This window comes from Myotis daubentonii, chromosome 4 (genome assembly GCF_963259705.1).
Source record: "Myotis daubentonii chromosome 4, mMyoDau2.1, whole genome shotgun sequence".
NCBI classification, from domain to species: domain Eukaryota; kingdom Metazoa; phylum Chordata; class Mammalia; order Chiroptera; family Vespertilionidae; genus Myotis; species Myotis daubentonii.
In genome coordinates, this window is record NC_081843.1 from 17,223,302 (window position 1) to 17,251,123 (window position 27,822).

The 27,822-nt window shown below is 51.2% G+C and overlaps 2 protein-coding genes across 15 annotated transcripts; one reads left to right on the forward strand and one right to left on the reverse strand.

Annotated features, from left to right (window-relative positions):
* The first annotated feature begins 13 nt into the window (after positions 1 to 13).
* ALG1 (ALG1 chitobiosyldiphosphodolichol beta-mannosyltransferase) lies at positions 14 to 14,375 on the forward strand. Its single transcript, XM_059693072.1, has 13 exons — positions 14 to 221; positions 1,366 to 1,443; positions 1,578 to 1,681; positions 3,349 to 3,497; positions 4,917 to 5,006; positions 5,578 to 5,688; positions 6,681 to 6,802; positions 7,006 to 7,044; positions 7,340 to 7,399; positions 8,122 to 8,232; positions 9,512 to 9,626; positions 10,736 to 10,811; positions 11,847 to 14,375. Exons 1-13 carry the CDS (start codon positions 14 to 16, stop codon positions 11,976 to 11,978), a joined length of 1,395 nt encoding a protein of 464 aa, XP_059549055.1. The 3' UTR covers positions 11,979 to 14,375.
* Positions 8,369 to 27,732, reverse strand: EEF2KMT (eukaryotic elongation factor 2 lysine methyltransferase). 14 transcript variants are annotated; one of them, XM_059693079.1, is made up of 10 exons: positions 27,583 to 27,732; positions 25,070 to 25,129; positions 22,871 to 22,951; positions 21,574 to 21,675; positions 17,543 to 17,676; positions 17,161 to 17,456; positions 15,735 to 15,884; positions 13,665 to 13,761; positions 10,184 to 10,239; positions 8,849 to 9,015 (listed from the first exon to the last, which is right to left on the reverse strand). In XM_059693079.1, the coding sequence occupies exons 1-10, from the start codon at positions 27,676 to 27,678 to the stop codon at positions 8,984 to 8,986; spliced, it is 1,104 nt and encodes a 367-aa protein (XP_059549062.1). In that variant the 5' UTR covers positions 27,679 to 27,732; the 3' UTR covers positions 8,849 to 8,983. The 14 variants fall into 14 exon arrangements, with proteins under 14 accessions (XP_059549056.1, XP_059549064.1, XP_059549066.1 ...); XM_059693073.1 differs by lacking the exon at positions 10,184 to 10,239 and having other exon boundaries at positions 8,369 to 9,015; XM_059693081.1 differs by lacking the exons at positions 10,184 to 10,239; positions 21,574 to 21,675 and adding an exon at positions 26,397 to 26,491 and having other exon boundaries at positions 8,369 to 9,015; positions 17,543 to 17,707; positions 27,583 to 27,698.
* Positions 27,733 to 27,822: the final 90 nt, after the last annotated feature.

Genomic DNA, 27,822 nt, shown 5'->3' on the forward strand with positions numbered 1-27,822 from the left:
CCAGTCGGCCAAGATGGCTGCCTCCTGCGTGGCGGTGCTAGCGCTGTCCCTGTCGTTGCCGCTGCTGCTGCTGATCGCGTGGAAGCGCTGGCGGCGGGAGCGCATGGCCCGGCACGCGGTCGTCGTGGTGCTGGGCGACGTGGGCCGCAGCCCCCGAATGCAGTACCACGCGCTGTCCTTGGCCAAGTGTGGCTTCTCCGTGACCCTCCTGGGGTTCTGCAGTGAGTGCCGGGGATCTGGGAAGGCGGCAGCTCTCTCAGCTTGATCACCTGTTCTCTCTCCTCCCTTGGGCAGCTCTCCGCGGTGCACGAGCCCGCTGTTGTCCTGGACAGCTGCTGCCCGGTTTCTGCGCAGGCTCTGCTGGGTGGCTCTGCTGGGTGGGTCTGCGTGATCAGGCTAAGGGAGCTGTAAACGAGCGCCTGCCATATGCCAGGACAGTGCTCAGCTAAATGGACTCATTGCGTAGTTCTCACTGAACCCTCCTAGTAAGTGGAAATGCGGGCTGGAACCCAGGTGCGTGTGACCCCAGGGTCAGTATTGGTAACCGCGTCTCTGCGGCTGCTCTTGTCAGGCTGCGTCTGAGGGGACAGGCAGCCTGTCTCCCCTGCCTTCCTCTTTGCAGAGCTCTGCAGGCAGATGTCTTTCATTCGCACAGCATGTCCAGCTTTCCCCTCAGTGTGTAGCGTCACGTGTGTCTGCTCCTCCATCCTCTTCCGTGTTGACATCGTTAAAGGGCAGCTCATTCTATATGAGTGCAAAGCAGTAATAAGAGCACTGGTTGCCTTTGGTCTCTGTTTAGAGTCTGCTCTCTGAGGGTGAGGGGGTGGAGTGGGACTTCATAGGGGTCTCCCTGTGGTGGGATAATTCCACCATCCAGGGAATCTAGATCAGTTTGAGTGGCTACTATGTGCCTAAAGGTGAATCGGATTCAGGCCCTTCCTCTGTGGGCAGTCTAGTGGAATCTGGACAAGAATTGGCCTCATTCTCTGTTCTGGCAATTGAGGAACAGAATTGTTTGGAAAGTCCTATTTTCTGCCCTAGCTGATTTGGCTCAGTGGATAGAGCATCGGCCTGTGGACTGAAGGGTCCCAGGTTCGATTCCGGTCAAGGGCACATGCCAGGGTTGCAAGCTCGATCCCCAGTAGGGGGCATGCAGGAGGCAGCTGATCAATGATTCTCATCATTGATGTTTCTATCTCTCTCTCCCTCTCCTTTCCTCTTTGAAATCAATAAAAATATATTTTTTTAAAAAAAGAAAAGTCCTATTTTCCAAAATACTCTCCACTATTTTGCCTGAGCTGGCAGGTCATCTGTCTTTAAATTAGATTGTCCTGTCTGGTTCATTAAAGGGGACATTCTTTTCAGACTCCAAACCCCACGATGAGCTCTTGCAGAGTGACAGAATTCGGATTGTACCTTTGACAGAACTTGAGAGACTTGCAGGTAGGGTGCAGCACACTCCATATTTCTGTGTGTGTGTGTGTGTGTGTGGCGGGGCGGTGTGTGTCGGGGTGCTGGTGGTGTCTGCAAATTGCCAAGAACTCTTTTGGTAGTGACAGCTATTTTCTGACTTGCAGTTGGGCCGCACATTCTTCAGTATGGAGTCAAAGTTGTATTTCAGGCAGTGCACTTGCTGTGGAAGTTGATGTGCAGTGAGCCAGCAGCCTACATCTTTCTCCAGGTATATGTCAGCCCTGCTTCTTTCTGTGAGAATCACTGTTAACAGTTCTCCCTACTTTCCAGCCTTTAAAAATGCACAGGTTGGTAAATAAATTGCACGTCTGTGTGTATAAACCTTTAAGGATATGAATAGGAGACTAGAGTATGTGTCCATTCTGTTTATGGTACCCATCCAGTTTACTTTTCTGTGTCATTACAGGTAAGTCTCATGTTGTACTTATTACACATCTAAGTGTTTTACATGTGTTAACTCATTTAATCACTGACAGCAGTCCTAAGAAATAGGTTCTTATATTACATTTTAGAGATTTTAGAGATGAGGAGACCTAGATCCAGAGAAGTTCAGTAAGTAGCCCATTGTTACATAGCTAGGAAGTGCTGGAGGCAGAATTTTTTGTTTTGTCCATCTTTACCCAAGGGTATTTTATTCTATTGAGTTTTGGAGAGAGTGGAAGGGCGGGGGGGGGGGGGGGGGGACGCTGGGGGGGCGGGGAGAGAGAGAGAGAGAGAGAGAGAGAAACATTGATTGGTTGCCTCCCGCATGGGCCCTGACCCGGGGCTGGGGATTGAGCCTGCAACTGAGGTATGTGCGCTTGACTGGAATTGAACCTGTGACACTTCAGTCTGTGGGCTGATGCTCTATCCACTGAACTAGACCGACTGGGGCTGGAGGCAGCATTTGAACTAGGTAGTCAGTCTGGCTCTGGACTTATGCTCTTAACCTCTTCCCTTCACTTTTTAGCATATAGAAACACCTTTTTTAATTTATTTAAACATTTTTAAAAAAAATTGATTTTAGCCCTGACCGGTTTGGCTCAGTGGATAGAGCGTGGGCCTGCGGAGTGAAGGGTCCCAGGTTCGATTCCGGTCAAGGGCATGTATCTGGGTTGCGGGCACACCCCCAGTTCGGGGTGTGCAGGAGGCAGCTGGTCGATGTTTCTCTCTCGTTGATATTTCTAACTCTCTATCCCTCTCCTTTCTTCTCTGTAAAAAAAAATCAATAAAATATATTTAAAAAAAATTGATTTTAGAGAAAAAGGAAGGGAGCGAGAGGGATAGAAACACCAATGAGAGAGAAACATCGATCGGCTGCTTCCTGTACACCTCCCTGCTGCGGATTGAGCCTACAACCTAGGCATGTGCCCAGACCAGGAATCGAACCGGTGACCTCCTGGTGCACAGGCCGACACTTAACCACTGAGCCATACCGGCTGGGTAGAAGCACCTTCATTTAATTGGCTGATGTACCCTAATTATTTATTTAGTCTTATTTTATGGTAAAAGAGTATCAATGAATATATGTTTTTTGCATAAGTCTGATCTCTTTCTTGGGATCCATTCATAGGAGTGGAAGTGCTTGGTCAAAACTGATGCACTTTAAAATGCTGTGGTGTGCTACCTGATAGTCCTAGAGTAAGGCTGGGCCAATTTATCCCCCACCCAAGGGGATGCCTCTTCCCTCACACAATTGCCACCTAACTAAATGTACCTCCTTGGTTCGATGACCTGGGACTTTTCAGGTTGGTCAGTTTGTTTCTTTTATGACATTTTATATCGTTTTTAGTGAAGAAGAGGGTCTTCTGGCTATCGATTGTGTACATTGCACCCAGTTTATTGTCAATGATGGTCTGCTTTCCTCCTCTTCATTCAAGTCTCTCTTTTTCCAAGAACCCCCCTGGCCTGCCTGCCATTGCTGTCTGCTGGTTTGTGGCCTGCCTCTGTGGGACCAAGCTCGTCATCGACTGGCACAACTATGGCTACTCCATTATGGGTCTGGTACATGGCCCCAGGCACTGCCTCGTTCTGCTGGCCAAGTGGTGAGGGTCTGGAAGGATGGTGCAGATACCTTCCCTAAACTGTGGTAGGAAAAAGGGCCTGGGGGGAGACTCAATGAAGCTGGTTCCTTATATACTCTGTGGGGTAAGGGCTAGGCTGGGGAATTGGGCGGATGCTGGTTAAAAGTGATGGAAACAGGCCTAAGCAAAGGACGCATTTGATGGCTCATGAAACAGAAAAGTCCATAGAAATGGCTGACTTAAACTCAAAAAGGGTGTTATCAGGACCCCTTTCATTTCTCTTTCCACACTCCCTCTGGGAGGTATTTCTCAGGTTCTGGGAGCTCCCCTTGCTGTCAGCCTCACCCTGTCAGGCTCTGGAGAGAGTGAGCCTCCGTTTGGCACCTGCCATCCTGTGACCTCCCACTGAGGCCAGGAACTGTAGCACCACATTGCCTCAGGCTTGGCACAAGTGCTCCACTGGGAGAGCTGAGATCCCAGGTGTACCCAGACCAGATTCTCAAATAAACACGGGCTGCTGCTGGAAGCTAGGGCCACAGGCCACAGTTTAATGCGGCTGATGAGACAGGGAGAGGGTAGCAGGTTTGACCAGGAGCAGGCAGAGTTGGTCTGTTCGGAGCCCCAGTATACAACACCTGCCTCAGCGGGGACTTGCAGCCTCCCCTGATGGGTCATTCTCTGATGGTGGTAACAGCAGTGGTGGCAGCAGTAATTATTGAGCACTTGCTGCATGCCAGGCTCAGTCCAAGTCCTTTATCCCATTCAGTCTACACTGCCCCCCTTTTACAGGCCGGGAAATCAAGGCTGAGAACCATTATGTCTCTTGTCTCACAGCTAAAAGTGTGTGGGCCAAAATGCAGGCCCAGGCTGTCCAATTCCAGAGCTCTCTGCATCCTGAGTTAGCAACAAGCCCCGATACACCAATGGTGTTAACCTGAGTCTCATTCCCCCTTTCCGGTTCTCTTTCAGTTCTGCCCTATCATTAGGTTGCAAGCCTCCGTTTGGAGCAAAACTGTTGTTGACACCTCTCTGTCATTTGCCAAACTCCTCTGTAACACATGGGGAGCATCCTCAGCCCTACAGCCTTTGTAGGGAACTAAAGGCTAAAATTGCAGGGTAGCTAAAATTTAATAACAGGGACTTTATTGTATTTCTTCTTATGGCAAGAGAGACTGGATTTTCCCTTCGGTAGCACATATTGTTTCCTTTGAAAGTAATTGTATTTAAGCTGAGAAGCGATACAATGTAAAGAAAGATGTGAAGGAACAGTAGCACAGGTGGAACTCAGTACAAATTCTGGGAAGTTATCTTGCCAGTGACCCGATTTGGGAGATCCCAGCTCTGCAGCCTCTTCTGTATGGAAAGGTTTCTAATCACATGGTGGTTATGGTCATGGGGCCTGGCCAGGGCTCCTGGCTGAGCAACACTGTGTCTTTTCAGGTACGAAAAGCTTTGCGGACGCCTCTCCCACCTGAACCTGTGTGTGACCAGTGAGATGCGGGAAGACCTGGCAGAGAACTGGGGCATCAAGTAGGGACCTGGGGTGGGCAAGGGGCCCCAGCTTGGTTGGTCCCAGCTGCAGTGCTTGCTGTATCATGTTGGCGAGGCATCTGGAAATATCCAGGGGCCTGGGAGATGGTTATTGTCTTGAGAAGCTGAGGGAGGAGGAGGTTGGAGTTTCTTTCCCAGCCAGCCAGACGGCCCTAGCAGTTTTTAAATATATATGTTGGTTGATTTCAGAGAGGAAAGAAGAGGGAGAGAGAGGTAGAAACATCAATGATGAGAGAGAATCATTGATTGGCTGCCTCCTGCATGTTCCCCACTGGGGATCAAGCCTGCAACCCAGACATATGCTGGGAATTGAACTGTGACCTCTGGTGTATAGGTTGGCGCTCAATCGCTGAGCCACACCAGCTGGACTGGCCCAGGCAGTTTTGATGTTAGAACTTCTCTTTCTGATTCCCCAAGTAATTCATAGCTTATTATTGTCATTGTCTGAGACTTGGATCCCCCAAGTGCCCTTCTTTTTCCAGATCCTCCTGGGTCTTCTATTCCTTAAGCCCTTCTCCACTCCTAGAACCTCCCTCTGATCTCTTTGCAGAGCTGTGACTGTCTACGACAAGCCAGCATCTTTCTTTAAAGAGACGCCCTTGGACCTGCAACACCGGCTCTTTATGAAGCTGGGCCGCACCTACCCTGCACTCAGGGCCAGGTAGGTCTCCTGTCTTCCATCTTCTCTTGTGTTCGCTGCTGTCCTGGCTTCTCCCCCGTCTCTTTGCTGCAGACTTAGGAATCCACTAAATCTATGGGTTGGCTAACTATGGCTCCAGGCCCACTGCCTGTTCATAAATAAAGTTTTATTGGAATGCAGCACATTCATTCACTTATGCATTGTCCACGGCTGCTTTCACACTACAACAGTGGAGCTGTTACAAAAGAGATCAAATAAAAGCTTGAAGTGTTTATTCTCTGGCCATTTAAGGAAATGTTCGGCCTGCACAAGGCTGTGGGCATTTTACCCTCCTGCCTGCAGCTTCCTGACCCCATGGCGGCGTCTGTGGACCTGTGTGATCTGTGGGGTGTCTCCCAGGGCTCAGGAAAGGCCCTTTAGCAGCAGTTCACACGCCAGTTGTCCGCTCCTTTCAGTAACCTGGGAGCCAGGTGGGAGGTCACAGCATCTTCATCCTAAGTCAGTGGTCGGCAAACTGCGGGTCGCGAGCCACATGTGGCTCTTTGGCCCCTTGAGTGTGGCTCTTCCACAAAATACAGACTTCTGTGCATGGGCCACGAAGTTTCAATCGCACTGTACATGCACGCCCGCACGTGGTATTTTGTGGAAGAGCCACACTCAAGGGACCAAAGAGATGCATGTGGCTCGCGAGCTGTGGTTTGCTGAGCCGCAGTTTGCCGACCACTGTCCTAAGTTGAGGGACTGATAAGAACAGGAAGCTGGTGAAGGCTGGGGCTGAGTCGGTCTTGTCTGCTGTTGTGACCTCAGCACCTAGCAACCAATAAATATTGATACAGAAAGCAAGGCACATGTCTGTGCCCTGGCCTAGGGTTGTAGGGTTGGCTCGGTGTGGCTGACATGGCCATACCCTGACCTTCGGGAGCTTCGGGGCCTCGCTCTGGTGGGCGATGGCCGTCCTGGGGCCTGTGGGCCTGCTCTGTAGCATCTTACAGGCTCTGTCTCTGCTCCTTCAGCTCAGATCCCTTGGACCCAGCCACGGAGAGGTCGGCCTTCACGGAGCGGGATGCTAACAGCGGGATGGTGACACATCTTCGTGGGCGGCCGGCCCTGTTGGTCAGCAGCACGAGCTGGACAGGTCTCAGGATCCCCCTGTGCACTTGGGGGCTTGTATGAGCACCTGTCTGAGCCGGCATTCTCCTTCCTGCCAGGCCTGTGCCCCCCACATACATTTGGGGTGCCCTGAGGCCCTGATGAGAAAGGGGAGGGCGTTGAGCTGGGTGGGATGGAGGTGGGGGGAGACATTTAGAAACCAGCATGATACTGTCTCTCTTCTTGTAGAGGATGAAGACTTCTCCATCTTCCTGGCAGCGTTAGAAAGTAGGTGTGTGGCTGTGATCAGGAGCTGGGCTTGTCAGGGGCCGTTGAGCTGCGTGGTGTCCTCTGCAGAGTGTCCCTCCCCCGAGGTCTGCAGGGTGGGCAGCCTGGGCACTTGGCTGGTGGAGGTGGTGGCTCTGAGTCCCCATTTGGGTCATTGAGTGACCAGGCCCAGAACTGAAGTGCCATCTCTGGGAGAGTGACCTTGTGTCTGGAATTGTCTCTCCACATTCCCCTCCCCCACCCCTCCCTCACTTGAGTAGACGATCCTGGTCATCATGTATTTTCTTAAACACAGAGTTTGAACAGCTGATCCTGAATGGAGAAAGCTTGCCTTCTTTGGTCTGTGTGATAACAGGTACTGCCTGGGACGCTCCATGTTCCTGTATTTGGCTTGGGGGCAAGGAGAGGGGAAGGCATCTGCCTTTCTGCTGTGCCTCTCCTGTCAGGCACGGAATGTCCTTGTTTCCTTAATCCTCATGGCAGCTCCCTGACATAGGTTTTTCTACACCTGTTTGACAGCGGGGGAAACTGAGGCTCAGAGGGCCTCACAGCAGGGCCTGGGGCCTGGGTTTGAATCTGCGCTTTTCACTCTTTCAGTGGTTTGCAGGTGTTTCTATAAAAGAGGCCACTGTCTGACATAAAATTGCTTCCAGAGTAGCCCAGTGGGAAGAGAAGCAGAGCTGTGGTCGGAGGAGGAGGGTCCTGGGCCAGGTGTCCCACCTTCCGCACTCCCCTCCTCCTGGCCTCTGGGCTCCCAGGGTGGCAGAAGCCCACTGCACATGCCATGCCACCTGGGACTCCTGGCGAGGCACAGGGAAGTCCATGTGAGAATCGGTGTCTAATTGGCACTCTGGCGCCAGGCCAGAGTTTATCCTGGCCACGCTCACAGCCTGCTGGGTGCAGGTTGCCATGGCCTCAGTGGTCAGGGTGCACACCCCTGGAGGGTTGTTTCTGGAAGGGGCCAGATGGGAGTTTGGAGCTGAGGAGTGTGGGCTTCCTTGGCAGGGGCTTCTCAGGTCTGGGCCATGGGTGGAGCCAGAGGCGGGCCAGTGCAGTAACTCCGATTTTCTCTGAAAGGCAAAGGGCCTCTGAAGGAGCATTACAGCCACCTCATTGGCCAGAAGCATCTCCAGCACATCCAGGTCTGTACCCCATGGCTGGAGGCTGAGGATTACCCCCTGCTTCTAGGTAAGGATGCCTGGCAGGAGGCCTGGGGCGGGTGGGGGGGGGGCATTGGAGGGGGGTGGTGGGAGTGACAGAGGGGGTGCTGGGCTGAGGTTTAAGAGGGAATACTTTAGGGCTGGGGGACAGACTTTTTCTGAAATGACAAGATTGTAAATATTTTATTGGCCTCTGTTGCACATTTGTTTTTGCAACCCTTTAAAAATTAAAAGATACTCTCAGCTCAAGGGCCATACACACATCAGCCTCAGGCTGAGTTGGGCCTGGCCTTGGGCCCTGCTCCAGGGGCCACCTGGGACAGAGATGCTGCTTGCCAGGAACCTGTCGGAGGAGCTGCTGACAACTCCAGGAAGGGAGGCTGTTTCCTGGTGTGCCAGCTCCTCCCTGCCCGGTGGGCTCAGGTGCTGTTTGCCAGGGATTTAAGAGGTTTATGTCCTTTTAGCCTCCACGCCCTCCGTTCAGTCCTGCTCTTCCGTCCAGGCAAGAGGGCTGGGCTGGCTCTGCTTGGGGCCCAGGGTTCCCAAGTGCCGGAGGGCAGTGCCGAGATGAGGTTTAGGCATATTTACGTTCCCTTCGAGAACGTCCTCCCTTCTCTTCCCGTCTTCATTTCTCTGGGGAGGGCAGAGTTGGGCTGGTACTGATGCGTCTCCAAGGCTCATCTTCCAGCAGCCAGTGAGCAGTCCAGGCAGAGAGCCTTTGTAGGCAGGCATTTCCAGCCAGTACTTAGTGAAGTGAGCTTGTTTATTTGGCTTTCTTTTCACAGCGACAGCTGGTTTTCTGTTGAGTCTGCTGTGGGTTCAACATTTTTCTAATTATTATGATAAAATATATATAACAAAGTTTGCCATTTTAACCACTTTCCCATTTAAAGTGTACATACAACTCAGTGGCATGAATTATGTTCACAGTGTTGTGCAATCATCATCACTGTCTGTTTCCAAAACAGCCTCATCACCCCAAGCAGACACTCTGAATCTATTCAGCATAATTGCTGTGGGTTCTTTTAAAATAAATGGTGGTTAAGTAGGAAAAGGGAGTCTGTTTAAATTAAAATGTCAATGATAGACAGGTAGTTTTTAGATAGGGCTGCGTGGCCAGGATTGGACACTGTGTGTCCCCACCCTGCACCGGATGCTTGGCTGGCTCCAGCCAGTTCTATGGGGGGTTGGGAGTGTTTCCCACTTCCCACTCCCCACCAGAGGCGTCAACCCACAGTCCTCACAGCACGTGTGGTCAAAGGGAGCATGGCCAGTGCTCTGACGACCCACCCGCACCCCCTCCGCAGGGTCAGCAGACCTGGGCGTCTGCCTGCACAAGTCCTCCAGTGGTCTGGACCTGCCCATGAAGGTGGTGGACATGTTTGGATGCTGCCTGCCTGTGTGTGCCGTGAACTTCCGGTGGTAGGAGCGGAAACTGAATCTTCTGGGAGTTAGGTTCTCAGATTAGCAGCTGGGGGAACCAGTGTGGTCAGAGCTGCCCCCCAGAAAGGCTCCACCTCCTGATCGGGGCGCTCAGCCAGGTGGCCCTGGGAGTGGGAGTCCCCGGGTGGGCTGAGTCCTACTGCAGGAGTTGGCTTCCGCTTAGAGCTCATGTTGAAGGAAAACTACTCGTCCTCAATACTCAACTCGGGGCTTGTGCTCAAAGGGTAAAGCGGTGGCTGAAATTGCCTGCACAGTTTACCTGATTTTATTTCTCTCTCCCTTTTGTCTGAGCTCATTTACTCTTATTCAAATTAGTCAAATGAGTGCAATTCTGTCTCCGGTCTTCCTGGCAAAGATGGGGGTTTGGAGAGGACAGTGTGAGAAGAGGCTCTAGAAACTGCTCTCCCATGGGCTCATGAGCCAGCCTCTGGACGGAAATCAGGATGTTAGACCCTTGTGTGAGCTGAGCACTGCACTCTGGGGTTACCCAGAAAAGTCACCCGTAATGTGCTGCCTCCAATGGGGTTGCCTTTTACCTTGTTTCTCTGCCGCATGGTTAAAAAACAAGCAGAACCCACTGAGCGTGTCCTCCCTGTGAAGAGCAGAGAGCAGGAAAGGCTCAGATCCCTGTTCATTGTCCACCCCCCCCCCCATGCCCCCAAATCGGTTTGGATTTTTGATATGTACCTTCCCAGGTCTATTTTCTATTCAGATGTCAAATCTAAGACCAGATTCATTGGAACCAGACTATTTCTTTTTAAAAAATATATTTGATTTTTTTTTTTTTTATAGAGAGGGAGAGGGATAGAGAGTTAGAAACATCGATCAGCTGCCTCCTGCACATCTCCCACTGGGGATGTGCCCAAAACCGAGGTACATGCCCTTGACTGGAATCAAACCCGGGACCCTTGAGTCCGGAGGCCGCCGATCTATCCACTGAGCCAAACCAGTCAGGGCCAGACTGACTATTCCTGATCCCTAGCTTGGCCTGTGGGTGGGGAGTGGTGGCATGGGGGTCCAGGTGGGCACCTTGGAGTTCTGGTGTCTTCTCCAGGCAGCTCTCGGGCTTCCCTCGATTCTCTCTGCAGCTTACGTGAGCTTGTGAAACATGAGGAAAACGGCCTGGTCTTTGAGGATGCAGAGGAACTGGCTGCTCAGCTGCAGGTAGTGTGTCTGCCGCCGTGCCAGGGCTTGCAGGGTGTCAGGCTGGCATTGGGCCACGCCCCTGGGCTCCGTGAGCCTGCGCTGGGTCTGGGGAAAGGCAGCAGGAAGGAACTGCGGTCCCAGAGGTTGGGCCTCAGTGGGCCCGGGGGAATTCAGGCACACTCCACCTGCTGCCGGGTTTGTGGAGCTTATGCCACGCAGATGATGGTGCACAGGTGGACTGTCGTTTAGGGAGCAATGGCTATCAGGAGGGAGAGTGAGGAGTGAAGGGAGCTTCCTAGACCAGCCTTGCAAGATGGACGGGAGTCTTCAAAGGATACTTATTTCTTATTACAAAAAGTCATATATCATCATTTTTTTTTTAATCATCATTTTTGATAGTTGAGACATGGGTGGCAAACTTTCTTGAAAGGCCCAGCTAGAAAAATCTGGTGTGACTGTGTTTCAGTAAAGCTCTATTTACAAAGACAGGTGGAAGGTCCAATTCAGCCTACAGACTACAGTTTGCAGATACCTGACTCAGTTTAGTGAAACTGGGAAGAACACAGACATTGCCTTGTTCCCAGCCCGCGGGCTGGACGGAGCTGGGCAGAGACTGAGGGGTGGGTGCTCTTGGAGGAAGGAACAGCATGGCAGAGGCTGGGGCTACTGCAGGTCAGTGTGTGGATGGCGAGCACTGCAGCTTGGCCGAGCTGTTGAGTAGGAGTAGGAAATGGAACATGGCTGGGGTGTGAGGGGTCCAGTAAGACCAGTGAGGGAGGGGCTGGCTGGGCCAGGGAGGTCAGGCTCAGAGATGTTTGAGACCAGTTTCCCACGCTGTGTGGAAACTGGGCAGGCTGGTGCAGGGAGGCCACTGGAGACTCCCAGCCACTGGTGGTGGTAGTGTGGCCACAGAGGGAGGGTTTCTAAATCACTGCCCGGACAGCTGTTTGGGGTGCAGCTGTGTTTGGGGTGCGGCAGAGGTCCAGGCTGCTGGGAACGGGTGGGGGTGTCGGGAAGCGGTGATGAGGGAAGTTTTTGTCATTTTTCTTCTAGATGCTTTTCTCAAAGTTTCCTGATCCTGCTGGCAAACTGAACCAGTTCCGGAAGAATCTTCGGGAGTCCAAGCAGCTTCGTTGGGACGAGAGCTGGAAGCAGACAGTTCTCCCTTTGCTTGTGGACACATGACCCCTTGGGCCAAAGACTGAACCCTCCTGGGCATGTCCTGGTGTTGGATGTCACAAAGAGGAAGACCCTGAGGCTCATGCAAACTCCGCCCTGCTCTCATTGGCTTCCCACCAGAGCCGTGCTCCATGTCCCTCCTCCAGCCTCCTCCAGCTGCTTGTTCCCTGCGCAAACTGTAGAGCAGCGCCTCCCAGTGGATGGCAGTTGAAAGGACAGCAGCAGGTGCCATGCATGGCATGAAATTATTCCCCCCCACCCCTTCCTTTAAACTTTATTCAAACTTTTTTAAAACACTTCATGACAGCCAGGTTTGCTGTCATGAATTTTTGCAGTTTCATGACCACTTTGGTCAATAAAAAGTCGTATGGTCATTTTCTAAGTTGCCAGACAGTCTCAATTCAGGACAGAGAGGTGAGGGCAGCAAGAAAGTTTTCATTTAATTGGCGCTGGTATAGATGGCTTCCCATCCCTGGGGACACTCAGTTGCACCTCTGTGACGGGGGGGGGGGGGGGGGGGGATGTGCTTTTCTCATGCTGGCTGTTCCAGTTTTGGGAGGTCCATTCTACACAGAATCTGTAGGAAGCCTCACTGCTTCCTGTTTTCTTTGAGAATGATTTATATACCTCCAGACAGCCAGGCTGTGGGCCTGTGCTCAGAGTGTTAGGTGCATGGGGCTGTCACAGTCAACAACATTAACACATCAGAAACGGAGGAGAAATCCCAAACCAAAGGGCCACAAATGAAATTCTCAATAAGATGGAGAAGGCTGTCTACCAAGTGAAGTGCTAGTTCCCCATGTATATTGTCAGAGACCATTTCATTGCTCTTCATGCTTTATGAAGGGTAAAAGGGTTTGGGTGATTGGAACCGTTAAGGGGAGGGGATCTGTAATAAGGAAATCTTTACAGAGCACTGGAGTATGAGTCCCACATTTTCCTAAAGTAGGGAAAGAGGTGTCTGCCTCGCACCTCACACTCCGGGAGGGAGCTTCCACAGCTCTACATGTGAGGCTAACCACGTAGCAGGGGATGTGGGGTCGGCACATCTCAACGGCCAAGAGGCTTCCCACACATGCTGAGGAAGGGCCAGCCTTCGGCTTGGAATGAACTTACTCTAATGACTGGGAACCTGTGGCCCAGGAAACTAGTCCAGCCTTGAGTCACTTCTCTCTCTCCTTTCTTCCCTCTAGTTTATTACTTTCCTGTTAATTGCCTGTGGTCTATTCAACATCTCTTTGTCCCTGTTTTTGTCTCCTGGTGTCTGCCTCTCTCAGCATCTGTTCTGTCATGTCCCTAATGTTTTGATTCCTGCCTTGACATGGGCACCGCGGCCCCCACACTGTGAGCAGAGATGTGCCATGTGTACTGTAGGATGTGTGTCCAGAATGGAGGAAAACATACTTGATATATATGTTTTTACCTGCACAAGTGGAATGCTTATCTCTGAGCCAAAATTTTCATTTCTGATTTATGGTGATTTGCTTACAACCAGAACTGCTGACAGAAAGGGGTACCCCCACACTTGAACGGTTATATTTCAACAGAACAAAGTTGGTGGTTCCTGATTCAGAATTGAACACTCTTCAAACATTTAAGTCCAGGGAAAGTTTTATCAGCTTTCCCACATAAAAATTCTTTCCCAAGTGATTTAATTTTCGGGGTGATTTCCCCAAACATCTGCAAACCTACAGCATTAGTTTCAGAATTTCCATCTCCGAGTGCTCTTCGTAGGGAAACAGCTTCTGGTTGTGGCGAGGCGCCGCTTCCCATGAGATCCCAGCCTTCCCTGGAAACAGAACATATGTGTCTCAGGATGGTGGGGTCTGGGGACAGGATGTCGCCTGTCAGTGCAGGGCTGCCGGACGGGCCTGGGGGTGGAGAGTTGGGGAGGGTACAGGTTTTCAAGCCCCATCCAGACATCTGGAGTCAGCCTCTGGGAGCAGGACCAGGAATCATGTTTTTGAACACTTCATGACAGCCAGGTTTGCTGTCTCTGCCCATCGGCCATGCCCATCCCCAGAAGGTCATGGCCTGTCTGGGTTCCCTGTAGCTCTGCACCTGTCCTACACCTCATCGGGTGCAGCCAAGACCTGAACCCGCTCTGCCTGACTGGTCAGCACGTGCCTCCTCACAAAGGCTGACACAAATCTGAAGGGGCAGCCGTCCTCTTCATGAGCACAGATGTCTGAACAGCCATTGGTGAGGTTCATTTTGTAAGTTTTATTTTGAATGAAAAATTAATATTTAAAAAGGAAAAGAAAGGAAATAAAAGTGCAGAAGCATCTATGATCCTGCTGTCCAAGTATAACAACTGTTAAGTAGTGTCTATTCCAGATTTCCCCCACGTGAATAGTAATATAAAGGTGATTATTTTTTAAAATAAAATTGGCTTATACTATTTATGCTGTTTGGTACTTCGCTTTCTTCATTTAAAATATATTGTAGATTTTGATGGTTACCAGACGGGAGGGGGGTGGGGGATAGGTGAAAATGGTGAAGGGACTGAGAACTACACATTGGTAGTCATGGAGATGTAAAATACAGCAGAGGATATAGTCAATTATATTGTAATAACTATGGTATTAGATGGTTACTAGATTTATTGGCGTCATCACTTTTTTTTTAAAAATTTATTATTGGGGGACGGGGGTCACAAGATGGTGCGTGGTTTACTGCCCAGGGAATTGCCGGCATCATCACTTTTTAAGTTACATAAATATCTAATCACAGGGTTATACACCTAAAACTAATATGTCAACTGTAAATTAAAAATATTAAAAAATACATACTGTAGATACTTTTCTCCATAAGTCCCATCTCCAGAAGGACTTGATTCTTTTCGAGGCTCACAGTACTCTGCCAAGAGGACATGGGCACGTGTGGGTGGGTGTTCGGGTGGTCTCTGTGTTTGTCAGCAGAGGCTGCTGCAGGTGGGGCTTTGCTGGGGGAGGGTGTTGGGGCAAATAGGTCCTGCACTGTTGTCAGGTTCCGAGTTAGAAGGCCTGGTTGGGCCTGGCAGGTGGTGGGAACTGCAGGGCAGTGGGTGTGGGGTGGGAGATTAGGGGTGGAGAGCAGGAGTTACTTAGCCTCCATAGACCCATGTTTCCATGGGCAACAGAGGATGACACCCCTCCAGCTGCTAGAGAGGCTGGCACATGTCAGGTTTGGGGACAGTGCCTGGTCCGCAGCAATGCCAATTCAGGGCTATAAATGGCAGACTCTCTCCCTTCTGAAAGTCACCCCTTGTTCTTCCATTTACTGTGCGTTTAATCCAGTAATAGCAGCTCCCGTTTTCCTGGGCGTTCCTGTGAGTCAGGCCCTGCTCCACCTCAGGTGGATGTTTCCACTGTATAGATGCCCTGGAGGCAGTGCCAGCTCAGCTCCACCAGGGCGGGTGTTGGAACCAACTCTAGAGCCTGTGCCTGACGGCAATGTGGTCTGAACTTCGTCTACCCTAACACCACTGGCATCCGCCAACCCGTCCACTTTACAGCCAATGAAACCTGCCCTAACCACATGGCAGGGCTGCTGGCCCCAGCCCTCCAGGATCACGGTGTGTGCTATCTCTGTCCCCCGGAGCCCGCTCTCCCGTCTCCTCTGCTGACTTCAGGGCGGGAGTTATCGCCTAGCCCAGCTTCTGATTTGTCGCTGGGGCCCCATTCTTCCACTTCCCTGGTTTCTGCCTCACTGGAGTCCTGTGTGGGGCCAGCACAGTGGCCCCTGCAGGCTGGACGGCCTCGCAGCCTGTCCTGGGCTCACCTAGCTCAGTGGTGAACAGCCGGCATGTCTCTGGGTTGCGGATGGTGAAGGCAATGTAGGCGTCAGGAGCCTGCCGGTCCTTCTGGCAAGCAGAGAGTGTCTGCAGGACCCTGACCAGCGAGAGGACAGTGTCTGGGCAGTACAGCACATCTGCAATGAAAAACCCTGGGTCACTAACAGAGACTCCCTCTAGGATTCAGGACCCCAGAATGGAGAGTGCTAGGTTGTGCCAACCTTGGTAGCAGGTCAAGGGGCAGGAAAACAGCAGTTCTATTAGATGGAAAGAAAGTTATGTATGTATAAAAAGAAAATCCTTAGGAGAATAAAAGCTGCTGAAAGACAAGGCAACAACTGAAAAATATCAAGGACTCACTGTTGTTCCTTAAAAAAAAAATAAAAAAAAAATCAATTCTTTAATAAAGCAAACCTGAGTCTGCTTCAGACTTCTTGCATCTTTGCTCTCTGCAGGGTGGGGACCACCTCGCTCCGGCCTGACAGCCAGGCTTACAGGGATGGTGCCACCTTGGGGTGTGCTGCTTGGGCTCTGCGCTCCGGCCACTGTGTGCCTATGGGTCTCAGGGCTGTGGCCCAGGACCAGAGGTATAGACAGCTCTGTCAGCCACGGGTTGAGGTGAGCTTGGCAGAGAATAAGGGGTCTGTTGGTGGCCAAGCCAAATGTCCCTTCTCTCAAGGAACCTGTCCTTGCACTAGAAGCGGGGGGTCCCCTCTGTGGGGACTCGTCTCCGAAAGACACGGTGTGCATCTGGGATAGAAACATGCAGGAGCTCTTCTCAGGGCCACACAGACCTGTGGCGATGGCACCGAGCACAGGGAAGCCAGCGCTGACAGAGGGGGGGGTACTCAGAGCGCCTTCCCTGACTCAGACTCCACTATGGTTGGACGGTGAGCCCCTGGGTTCCCGTGACACACAGGGGACTCGGACAGTCCTGGGAATACTGTGCTGTTCCTGTGGCCCTGAAAGGACAAGGCTGCCACAGCCATTTCCCACCCCCGCTGCCTGAAGATGGGGCTGCTCTCACTACTTGACTTAGGTTCCAGATGGCAACTGAGTGGCCTCCCTCAGGCTCTGGAGAGGGACACAAAGGCCGGGCTAATAGGTCAGACCACCCTGGTGCCCTGGGGCCTGCTCTGCTCATCCCAGGCCCTGCGGGCAAGAGCCAGGTTCATTTATCTGCTAGAACCACTACAAGGGGAATGCGAGTAGCCACTTGATCAAACAGGCGCATGTGGCTTTAGGGCACCCCAGAGGCACACCCTGTGCTTTGATGTCACTCTGGAGGCTCACAGTGACCCTTCCAGACATCTCATCCATCTGTACCTCCCTGACCCTGCAGAGTCCATGGTCCCCTTCCCTAAATTGAGAGTGGGTGGAGCCACGGGGAAGCCACAGGGGGCTGAATGGCACCTGCTGCGATGATGACGTCTGGCTGGAAGGCAGCGAGCTGAGGGGCCGTCACGATGTCCCAGTCCAGCTGTGCCACCGTCACCCTGGGGCTCTCTGTGTTGCGGGTGCTGTGTCCTGGGTGCTGCGCAGGGGCGGTGGCATCTGACTCTAACAGGAGGCCATTGAGAAGGATGTTCCCTCGGAGCTGCTCAAGGACAAGGCTGTGACAGTCACTGAAGATGTATGCTCTAGGATGGCACATCTTGCAAATGGCCAGGCCTGTGAGGCCGGCTCCACTGCCGAGCTCTAAGACAGTCCTGAGTGGGAGAGGGGGACACGTGTTTGAAATCGTGCTGGGGAAAACTCGCCTTGGTACCCTGCCTGCCCTGTGCCCCGGGGTCACCTGTGAGTGAAAGCCGCTGGGTTCTCTATGGCCCATTCTGCAAGGTAGAGTGCAGCATTCCACGTGACCAGGCCGGTGGTGCCATGGGATATGATGGCTGAGCTCTCAGAAAGTGTGACTGAGTCCCCGGAAGGCTGGATGGAGACAGGTAGAGAGATAATCCAGCTACCAGAAGACAATAAGCTGGCGTTAAAGAGAAAAAAATCACAGCAGGTGGATGGCTAAATAAACTGGTATGCCCATGCCATGGAATACCACACAGCAATAAAAAAGAACAAATTGTTGACACATGCACCAACCTGGATGGATTGCAAGGGCGTTATGCTGAATGAAAAAAACCAATCTCAGAAGGTCACATACTGTGTGATTCCACTTATCTAACATTCTCAAATTACAGAGTTGTGGAGACGGAGAAACAGATCAGTGACGGGGCTGCCTGGGTAGGAATGGGGACTAGCCATGGGTGTGACTATGAAGGGGTGGCCTGAGGGAGGTCTTTGCCGTGACAGAACAGTTCCGTGTCTTGACTGTGGTGGTGCCTGTGCAGTCCCCACATGTGGTGGATGACACAGAATTACACACACACCGTGCCATGTCATTGTCCTGGCTGTGATGCTGTGAGTGCCAGGTGTTTCCGCTGGGGGACACTGGGGAAAGGGCACGTGGGCCTCCCTGTACGATTTTTGCAGCTTTCTGTGAAGCTATAGTTTTCTATAATAATAAAAGCGTAATATGCTAATCAGATCAGATGTCCTTCCGGACGAAGCCAGGGCTGGGAGGGTGGAGCCCCTTGCACGAGTTTCATGCATCAGGCCTCTAGTTAATAAATAAAAGTTACACCTCTCTGGTACCATGAGCTATATGTGAACAGTCTCAGTGTGTGCGGCTTCCTGAGTTCAACCTGACATCTGGGGCTGGGGGAGTCTCTGGCCTTTGGAGTTTCCTGTCATTTCCATCCCCACAGCAGGTGGGGACCCCATGCTTGGCTTACTGGCATGTGTTTCATGGAACATCCAGTCCTGTAACATGTTCTCCAACCTGGGGCTGCTGAGAATGACACCCCAAGATGCATCACCCACTCTCAGTCTTCTATTAAGACTGGGGGTGGGGAAGGGAGGTCTGCTTCAGATAGATTGGTCAGAGATAGCTTTTTTGAGGGGGTGACATATGACCTGAGATGTGGGTGAAAAGGAGAAGTGAGACACGTGAGGTTCTTGGGGGAGAGTATTCTAGGCAGAGCAAGTGCAAAGGCCCTGAGGCAGCATTGCAGTTAGTGAGTTCAAGGAAGAGAAAGAAGACCAGGGGGCTGGGGCTCAGGGAAAGCAGAAGGTACTAGACAAGAGAGAAAGGCTGGGGCAGGGCATGCGGGACTCATAGGCCACCTAAGGAATTAGGATTGAGTGATGGTGCAAAGGGAAGCCACTGGTGGGTTCTGAACAGGTAAGTGACATGACTGGATTTACCTCAAATCAGGGGGATCACTCAGGGGAATTTGGGGAAGATGGCTGCAGAGTGCTTTTGAATCTTCCTGAATCGCTACATCAAGAGCAGACAGAGCAGTGAGATAGGGACAACATTTACAACAAAGTTTCTATCTCTGTGAGCCTGAAAATATCAACAGATGAGGGGAAACCACAGGCATAACCCTCATGCTCACTGTGTCTGTGGAGACAGAAGAGGGAAGCAATGGGGCATGCGGCTGACCTGAGGACAGGAGAACCCAGGCATTCATCGGGATGCAGGGGCCGGCCAAGAACAGCAAGAACACCTAGGAGGAAACTTGACCATCCGAGGTGGTCAAGGACTACACGAAGGAATATGAGAATGAAAACAAAACAAAACTAGATAAAGTTAAGAGAAAAAGGAGGTGAAATGAAGTGATTTTTAAAAATAGAAAAGAAGTCCGGCTGATGTGCCTCAGTGGTTGAGTTTCGACATATGAACCAGGAGGTCATAGTTTGATTCCTGGTCAGGGCACATACTTGAGTTGCAGGCTCGGTCCCCAGTGTGGGGCGTACAGGAGGCAGCCAATCAATGATTCTCTCTCATCATTGATGTTTCTTTCTCTCTCCCTTACTCTCTGAAATCAATATAAATAAATTTAAGCCCTAGCTGGTTTTGCTCAGTGGATAGAACATTGGACTGCAGTCCTGGGTTCGCTTCTGTTCAAGGGTACCTTGGTTGCAGGCTCTTCCCTGGCCTGGGGCCCTGGTCAAGGCTTGTGCAGGAGGCAACCAATTGATATGTTTCTCTCACATTAATGATTCTCTCTGTCTTTCCCTCTCTCTTCCACTCTCCCTAAAAATCATTGGAAAAATATCCCCTGGTGAGGATTAACAACAACAAATATATGTGTGTGTGTGTGTGTGTGTGTGTGTGTGTGTATTCCTCCCCCCAAAATAAAAAAATAAACTAAGAAAGAGATTGCTATGGGATGAACTGTGTTGCCCCCCCTTCACCTCCCAATTCATATGCTGAAGTCCTAACCCCCCAGCACCTCTGAATGTGACCTTATTTGGAGACGGGGTCTTTACAGAGGGAATCAAGTTCAAATAAGGTCCTGACTGCATCCTTATATGAAGAGGATATCAGGACATTGAAACACCACAAGGAATGATGCTGTGAAGAGACAGAGAGGAGACAGCCACCTGCAAGCCGAGGAGTGGCTGGATACAGCCTTCCCTGCAGCCCTGCTAACACCCTGACCGTGGAGCTATAGCTTCCAGAACTGTGAGGTGATACATTTCTTTTGTTTAAGCTACATGTTTTAAGGTACTTTTTAATGAAAAACAAAAGCAAAGAACAAGTACTAAAAAATTATTAAGAAAGCATTCCTGAAAAAACAAAATGATTTGAAATAACACTGAAGGATACAAACATTGCTCCTGGGATCACCAGGCCCCAATAATCAACCCAAGACACATTCTAGTAAAATGACTGAACTTTAAAGAAAGAAGACCCTATGCCCATCGAAGAGAAAAGGGAGAGAAAATTAGATTATCATCAGGCTTTCCCACAGCAATGCTTCATGCCAAAGAAAAGGGAGAAACATATTTAAGAGACTCAAGGAGAGAAAATATGAGTCAGAATTCAAGTATAAATGGCTCATACTGTTATCAACATGTAAGAATGCAGGGAAGGTCAATCCCAGAAGCCCTCCTTAAAGAATCTATTAGAGTCCAAACTTCAGACAACCAAAATGGCTAGAGAGACGTCAACATGTGGATTGAGGGGAGCTCTAAAGACATATAGATTGAAAAGGAAGAGACTATGGGATGTGTGCTAGGTCATTCATGCCTATGCCCACCCCCTGGGCCCCGTGTCTGTTACGTTACAAGGCAAAGGGATCTGAGGATGTGCTTAAGGTTACAGAACTTGAGATGGAAAAATTATCCTGGATTATCTGGGTGAGACCAATTTTATCATCTGAGCCCTTAAAAGCAGGGCCTTGTGAGCTGGCTGCCAAAATTCTGTCTTTTGACTGAAGTGACAGTTACCAGGGTGGCTGCCTTGCAATGATTCAATAAGCTGTATATTTATTTTGTGTGGTTTTCTGTATCTATGCTTTATTTTATGGTAAAAGGTTAAAAACAGACAAAAACATCCAAGATCCCTTTGACTGTTGTGTGCAGAATGGATTTTTGTGGGGCATGAATCTGGAAGACCAGTCAGAAGGCTGTGACAGTGGTCCAGGCTGGTGAGGATAGTGGTAGGGGAGAGTGGGAAGTGACTGCTGTCCTATAACACCCACTCATCAAGCATTTATTGGGGACTGTTCCTGCTATGTAAATACTATGCACAACCTAATTTAACTCCCAGCCACTCCATAAAACAGGTACTATTATTTGTCAAAGTGCTTGATTTACAGATGAAGAAACTAAGCTCAGGGGCGGTTAACTGACTCCACCTAAGACCACAGAGCTGATGAGTCAGGGTCTGAACCCATGGGAGGCTGCTGGAGCCTGAGTTGTAACTCTGTGTGCAGAGGTGGGTGTCTGGCCTGTGGGGGGAGGGAGGCGCACGGCTCTTACCAACAGATAGCTCCTGTGGCACTGAGTGGGCTCCTCGGCTGTCAGGATCTCTGCCAACGCCTCGTACAGCTCGTCCAAAGGCTCTTCATGAGCAGCTTCGTGCTGGGGGTGGTGGAGAGAGAGCTTCAGCAAGAGCATTAAATATGGACCCTCATGAATCAAACAAAGGTCCTGTCTGTTTGCCTTTACTCTGACTTCTAAAAACGACTGGAGGATTTTCACCAAATATGGTGAGGCAGATTGGGATGGACTGACGTAACATAGGCTACCTGGCATATAAAAAATTCACTCAGTGGGGGGACCTGGGTATCTCAAAGAGGTACAGAGAGGGCGAGAATAAGGAGTAATCTATGGCAGCAGAAACGGAATGGCATGAGAGCTGCTGTGTGTCAAGGTCAGAGAGCTCTGCCCTTTGACCATGATGTCTGGGATGGAGAATACAAATGGTGCTTTTAAGTGGGCCCAGGCAAAAGCCACAGGATGGGCACCCCACACTTCAGGGTGTGGCTTCATCAGTGGGCAACCTGTCCTGCGCCCCACGGAGGTGGGGTGGGGTGGGGGGCATCGGTGGCCTTGCTCCCCCTAGTGGTGTGGGAGAGACCTGCTGGTGAGAACGAGGGATGGAGGCAACGGAGAAGCTGGGATCACTCCATGTGCTAAGCATGGGTGAGGCACAGCCCTTGTATTCAGAGGCCAAACAGGTCAGGCCTGCTACTGACAACTGAGGTTTTTGTCTTACTGAACTCCAGTCTAACATGAAATTCAGCAAATTTGGGTTCAACCTTAAAATCCATCCTGTATCAGTCAGGAAAAGAGCTATTCCAGTAGTTCATTGGGAGGAAGGTAGTAAGGGGAACTAGTTATAAAGGCATTGCAAGACCTAAAACCTCCAACAAGGACAGTGCAGCAATCCAGAGATTGGCAACAGCAGGAAACTGTCAAAACCTCTCAGATGGGAGAAGAGAAGGTGGGGATTCGATTCTCAGGGCTGCCCGGTAGAAATGACACCTCGCACAGGGACCACAGAAGAGTGCAGCTGCTGCTGGAGATCCCTCGAGGCAGACAGGGAGAAAGGCCTTGGCGCTCTCTTTCCACCCTCCATGGCCTTTCATTGGTCGAACCCAGCTGGGAGACAGCTGCCCAGGGAGCACCTGCCATACGGGGTTTGCAGAGGAGGCAAAGGGCATGGGATGGATCTGAGCTCCAACAAGCAAAGCTGGGCAGAGGGCCCACTTCTGGAGAGCCAGCCAAGTGCCAGATGCTGTCTGGCTACCAGGCAGACATGCCCACCACTGACCTTTCTGATGAGCTCCGAGAGAAAGCACCGGGCATACGTCACAGATGGCGGATGCTTCACGCACAGAGGATGTTTCACGGTCTGTGACAAGGGACACATGTGAGTTGCTGAAGAAACCTGGCCTGAAGTCTCCCATGGGCTCTACGTGACTACAGAGCAAACCCCAGTTACCCGATCCCTCAGCAAACACATACAGACACAAAGGTTCTGGCTTGAGGTGATTCTCATGCATCTGAAAGAGTAAGTCTTCAGAATAAGCCCTTTCCCAACACTTCTCTGCTGCAGCAGCACAGGCTGTGGCGGTGTTTCTAACACCCATTCTGGGCAGGTACGTGAGGCACACAGACCCAAGCAAACACCCTGCTATTGACTGAATGTCTGCATCTCCCCAAATTCATATGTGAAATCTAACCTCCAATGCAATGGTTCTATGAGGTGGGGCCTTCGGGGGGTGATTAGGTCATGCAGGTGGTGCCCCCAAGAATGGGATTAGTGCACTTAAATGAGAGACCCCCATAGCAGTCCCTTGTGCCTTCCACCATATGAGGATACAATGAGAAGATGGCCCTCTATGAACGAGACAGCAGACCCTCAGCAGACACTGAACTTGGCACCTTGATCTTGGACTTCGCAGCCTCCAAAACTGTGCGAAATAAATTACTGTTGTTTATAAGCCACGCAGTCTATGGTATTCTGTTATAGCAGCTGGACTGGTCTAAGACACGCCCCTTCCCAGGGCAGCCAGCATGAATGAGAGTTTGTAGTAAGGACAAGTGTGGGATTGCCTGGCTCCATGGAAGAGGCAAGAGCCCAAATGGTGGAACAAGGCAGATTTGGCACCTGTCCTCCTGGAACTCATATTCCAGCCAAGGAGATGAGCAGGAGCCAGACCATGATGAGTGCTCTGGTGGCCAGGGCAGAGGAAGATGGGGGCTCTACCTGGGATGTGGAGGAGGGGAAAGGGGGCTCTCAGGGGTGACAGTTCAGTGGAATAAAAAAGCTGGGGAAGGAGATCCAGGCAGAGAGAACAGCTTAAGCAGGCTCCAAGGTGGCCACAGCCTGGCATTTTGGGAAGGAGGGCAGGGTGACAGGAGCAATGAGAGTAGGGACCAGTTCCAGGGGGCCTGTTGGCTGGAGGGACATTATTTTACCCAAGGGCAATAAAATACCCACACACTGCTCAGGGGCTTTCTAGTTGGCTGGTGTTAGGTGGGGTAAGAATCAGAGTAGCCTACAATGAACAATAACCTTGGACATCTCTGAGCTCACAGTCCTAAATACTAGATTGCCCTGAAGTCTTCCCCAGTTACAGCTCCACCTTCTCTAATTGGTGGTCAGAAGGATACCCCTGGTTTACCCTCCACATAGGAATTCTTTTTTTTTTTTTAATCCTCAACTGAGGAAGAGAGAGAGAGAGAGAGAGAGAGAGAGAGAGAGAGAGAGAGAGAGAGAGAGAAACATTGATCAACTGGTTGTCTGGTTGCCTACCGTATGTCCCCTGACCTGGAATCAAAGCTGCAACCTTTTGGTAGACGGGACTATTCTACAACCAACTGAGCCCCATTGGGTTCCTTGGAGGGTTTAGTGGTGGGAGGAGGATCTGTGACTCCCCTGAATTTGTATTCCAAATGTATTCTGATGCATTTTTTTTTTTCTGGGGGGAAAGCCCATAGCTTTGGGTTTTGAGAGGGGTTCATGACCCTTCAGAGGGTTGAGAGCCAGCAGGCAATGTAATCTGCACTTGATCTACATGGCCAGGGGCAGGTCAGGCACAGTGGTGGTTCCACATATACCCCCACCCACATGCATCTTAGAATCCAAAACTCAACTCCAAAAAGCAGGGGCCCACCTACATCTGGAAAAGAGACACAAGTGGGCAAGACTTGCATCTTTATTTTTCCCTTAAATGTAAAGAAGAAATTCTCTGAACAGTTAGCAAATGCTAGATGTTCCCACAGCTGTCACTTGTTTTCTCTGTGGATAGTTTAAAAAACATCTGCCAGACTCCCTCCTCTCAAGTAGATTTTTGTATATTCTGATATCTTCATCTAAGACAGAGCTCTCTGAGGTGCTCCCACCCAAATGCAGAGCCTTTCTTTTTAAAGGAGACAAACACAGGCACTGCACTTCTGTCCTGTCCTCATGGGCACGTCAGGAGGCTGGTGACTGCATCCCATTGACTGACCCTGTGATTCTTACCTTCTGCAAAATATCCAGCAGCAGCTCAGAACCGGAGTCCCTTAATTTCTCTTCTAGGCTCTATTTGGAGATAGATTGGGGGGAGAGATAGAAATCAAGACATTTTCACAGGAACATTAAACATGCAATAGGACATGTTGGAAAAGTGCTAAGTGATCTCTCCCCAGGGATCTGGGTGGGTGAAAGCCTGACCTTGACAAGTCTCAGGTTATACCTGGATGAGTCAGAGAAAGAATATCAGGAGATAGACTCTTGGTTTGCATTAGCCCTGGCTGCTAAGCCTCGCCTGGGTCACAGACCGGCTTGGTGGCTGTCCTCGTCAGCCAGGAATTACAGTTAGTCAGGACGTCAGCGCCTGGTGGGCTTGCCTTCGACTTGACATTGAGTAAATGTGCAGCGGCCAGGCCCAGCTTATACACTGTCCTCTCCTGCAGGGGGCTGACTCCTGGTAGTGAGCTCAGGCTCCAGAATCAGGCAGACTGCCTGGCTGGTGTGCGACCCTGGGCAGATCCCTTTGTTTCTCCAGAACGACTTATCACATGTGGTAAGACCTGGCCCTGGCCTCTCTCTCACCTCACTTGCCGTCATCCATCTCACCTCTGCTCATGCCACTCCAGCCACACTGGCCTCCTTACTGCAGCTTGCTCTCACTGGCAAACCTCTGCACTCCCTGCTCCCTAAGACCTCCCACAGCCCACTGCTTCACTGTTCAGGTCCCGGCTCAAATTTCCCTCTTGGAGGTCTTCCCGGATTCCCCTCCTTTGATGAAACATTTCCTTGTTTTATTGACTTTATAGCCACTGCTATCATCCCGTGGCGTTTTCTTTTTTTTTTTTTTTAAATATATTTTATTGATTCCCTACAGAGAGGAAGGGAGAGAGTCAGAAACATCGATGAGAGAGAAACATTGATCAGCTGCCTCCTGCACACCTCCCACTGGGGATGTGCCCGCAACCAAGGTACATGCCCTTGACCGGAATTGAACCTGGAACCTTTCAGTCCGCAGGCGGACGCTCTATATACTGAGCCAAACCGGTTTCGGCCCGTGGCGTTTTCTTATTTATGCATTTACGTGTTTACTCTCTGGCTCTCCCATCTGAACAAGGCCTCATCTGTGTGCTGCTGATCCTGGTGCCTGGCTCCTGGAAGGCAGTCAGTAAACATTTGGATGGAATAAACATACTAGCTAACACTTACATCCATTTACCATGAGCCAGGCACTGTCTCAGATACTTCACTGTCATGTACTCCTGATAACAGCCCTTTGAGGTAAGCATCCTGTTTTACTAGTAAGAAAACCACAGCCCAGAAGTATGCAGTCACTTGCCCAAGGTCACACAGCTTGTATGGGATTGGGCCAGGATTCCAAGCAGGAGGCTGTCTCTCAGGTCTGCACTCATACCTCTCTTCTAGTCAAACAACCTGTGTGGCAAAACACAATAATAGTAATAGCACCCACCACATGGGCGCTGTGGGCCAGCCTAAGTATGCATTTAGCATGGTCTTGGTACAGAGTATGCGCTTATTTTACGTGAACAATTTTAGCTGCTATGGAATTGGGTCCCATAGATGCTGTTAGAAAAGTTTACATTTTGGGTTAAAAATGTACATATCCCTTTGTGACTGGAAATGAGCTCTCAGAATGCTAAATGGTTTATGTCAATAAAATACAAATGACTAACGAGGGGAAGACCCGGGAAGGATACACATCCAAACTGAGTCATCCCAGTGAGCTCACCGCACATGAATTATAAAGGAGGCAATGTCATTGGAAATCTCCTTGGCAGGAGGAAGCTGCTGCCATGCCACTGGCCTGTGCAGTGGCAGGTCCCCAGGGCAGGGGAGCGGGGGCCTCTACCGTCTATTTTCTGGCAGGCTTTGTCCCTCCCTGTTTCTTCCATCCGAGGCTGAAGGGCCTCAAAGTTGCCTCTGAGACGATTTTGTCCAAAGCTGATGACCAAGATGAAAGCACCCAGGGGCGTGCGTGTGTCTGTAAGTGGGTGCGGGGGTTGTCTGTGATCTGGTCACTGCGCTCATTGCAACCTGATCTCCAGCTGTGCTGTGGCCTTGATTGTTAAAATGGGCAACAGCAGCTGTTTCTCATGACCGGGATGATAAGTGGCCAAAAAAAAAAAAAAAAAAAAGTCATGAAAATTACTGGGAACTGTCCATGACCCTAAAAACCTGAGTGAGAAAGGGAGTTGGGAGGAAACCCCGCATTCCTTCAATTCGTGGGACCCAAGTCAGCACAGGTAGCGGAGGGCGGGAAGGGCCCAGAGGGGAGGGAGCTGATGGCCGGGGGAAGGGTGGGCTTCCCAGGGGCGCGCAGGTGCACCTCCTGCTCTCCGCCACCAGCCCGCGCGGCCAAGCGCAGCCCCAGGACGAGGACCAGAGGTATGGCCCCGACACCCGAAAAAGCCGAGGCCGTCCCGTGGCGGGGAGGGAGCCCGTAGCGCCCCCCTCACCAGTCCTGCGCCCCCCGCCGCTCGCACTCAGCGCGCCCCGCCGCCCACCTGCCAGGGGAAGGAGCGCAGCGCGCGCGCCGCCAGGAAGCGGCGCTCGAAACTCTGCAGCAAGCGCGAGGCTTCCACGCTCTCCTCCGGCGCCATGACGGGGCGGAGCCGCCGCGTTGCTCCGGAGACGGGGCGGAAGCGGGGAGGAGCCCGGAGGAGGCGGGACCAGCCTAGGCGACTGGCGGGGGCCGAGGGCGGGGCTTGAAGCGGCAGAGAAGGCCGGAGGGGCGGGGGCGGGGT

Bases quoted from the DNA above. Each gene is read 5' to 3' on its own strand.
- ALG1 (XM_059693072.1), top strand. From the start codon at position 14: ATGGCTGCCTCCTGCGTGGCGGTGCTAGCGCTGTCCCTGTCGTTGCCG. The intron at 3,498-4,916 runs GTGAGGGTCTGG...GTGTCTTTTCAG, and splicing joins CTCGTTCTGCTGGCCAAGTG to GTACGAAAAGCTTTGCGGAC. The intron at 5,007-5,577 runs GTAGGGACCTGG...ATCTCTTTGCAG, and splicing joins GCAGAGAACTGGGGCATCAA to AGCTGTGACTGTCTACGACA.
- EEF2KMT (XM_059693073.1), bottom strand. From the start codon at position 27,678: ATGGCGCCGGAGGAGAGCGTGGAAGCCTCGCGCTTGCTGCAGAGTTTC. The intron at 17,457-17,542 runs GTGACCCCGGGG...TCTCCCACTCAG, and splicing joins CCAGCGGCTTTCACTCACAG to GACTGTCTTAGAGCTCGGCA. The intron at 9,016-13,664 runs GTAGGTTTGCAG...TTGAACCCACAG, and splicing joins GAAATTCTGAAACTAATGCT to CAGACTCAACAGAAAACCAG.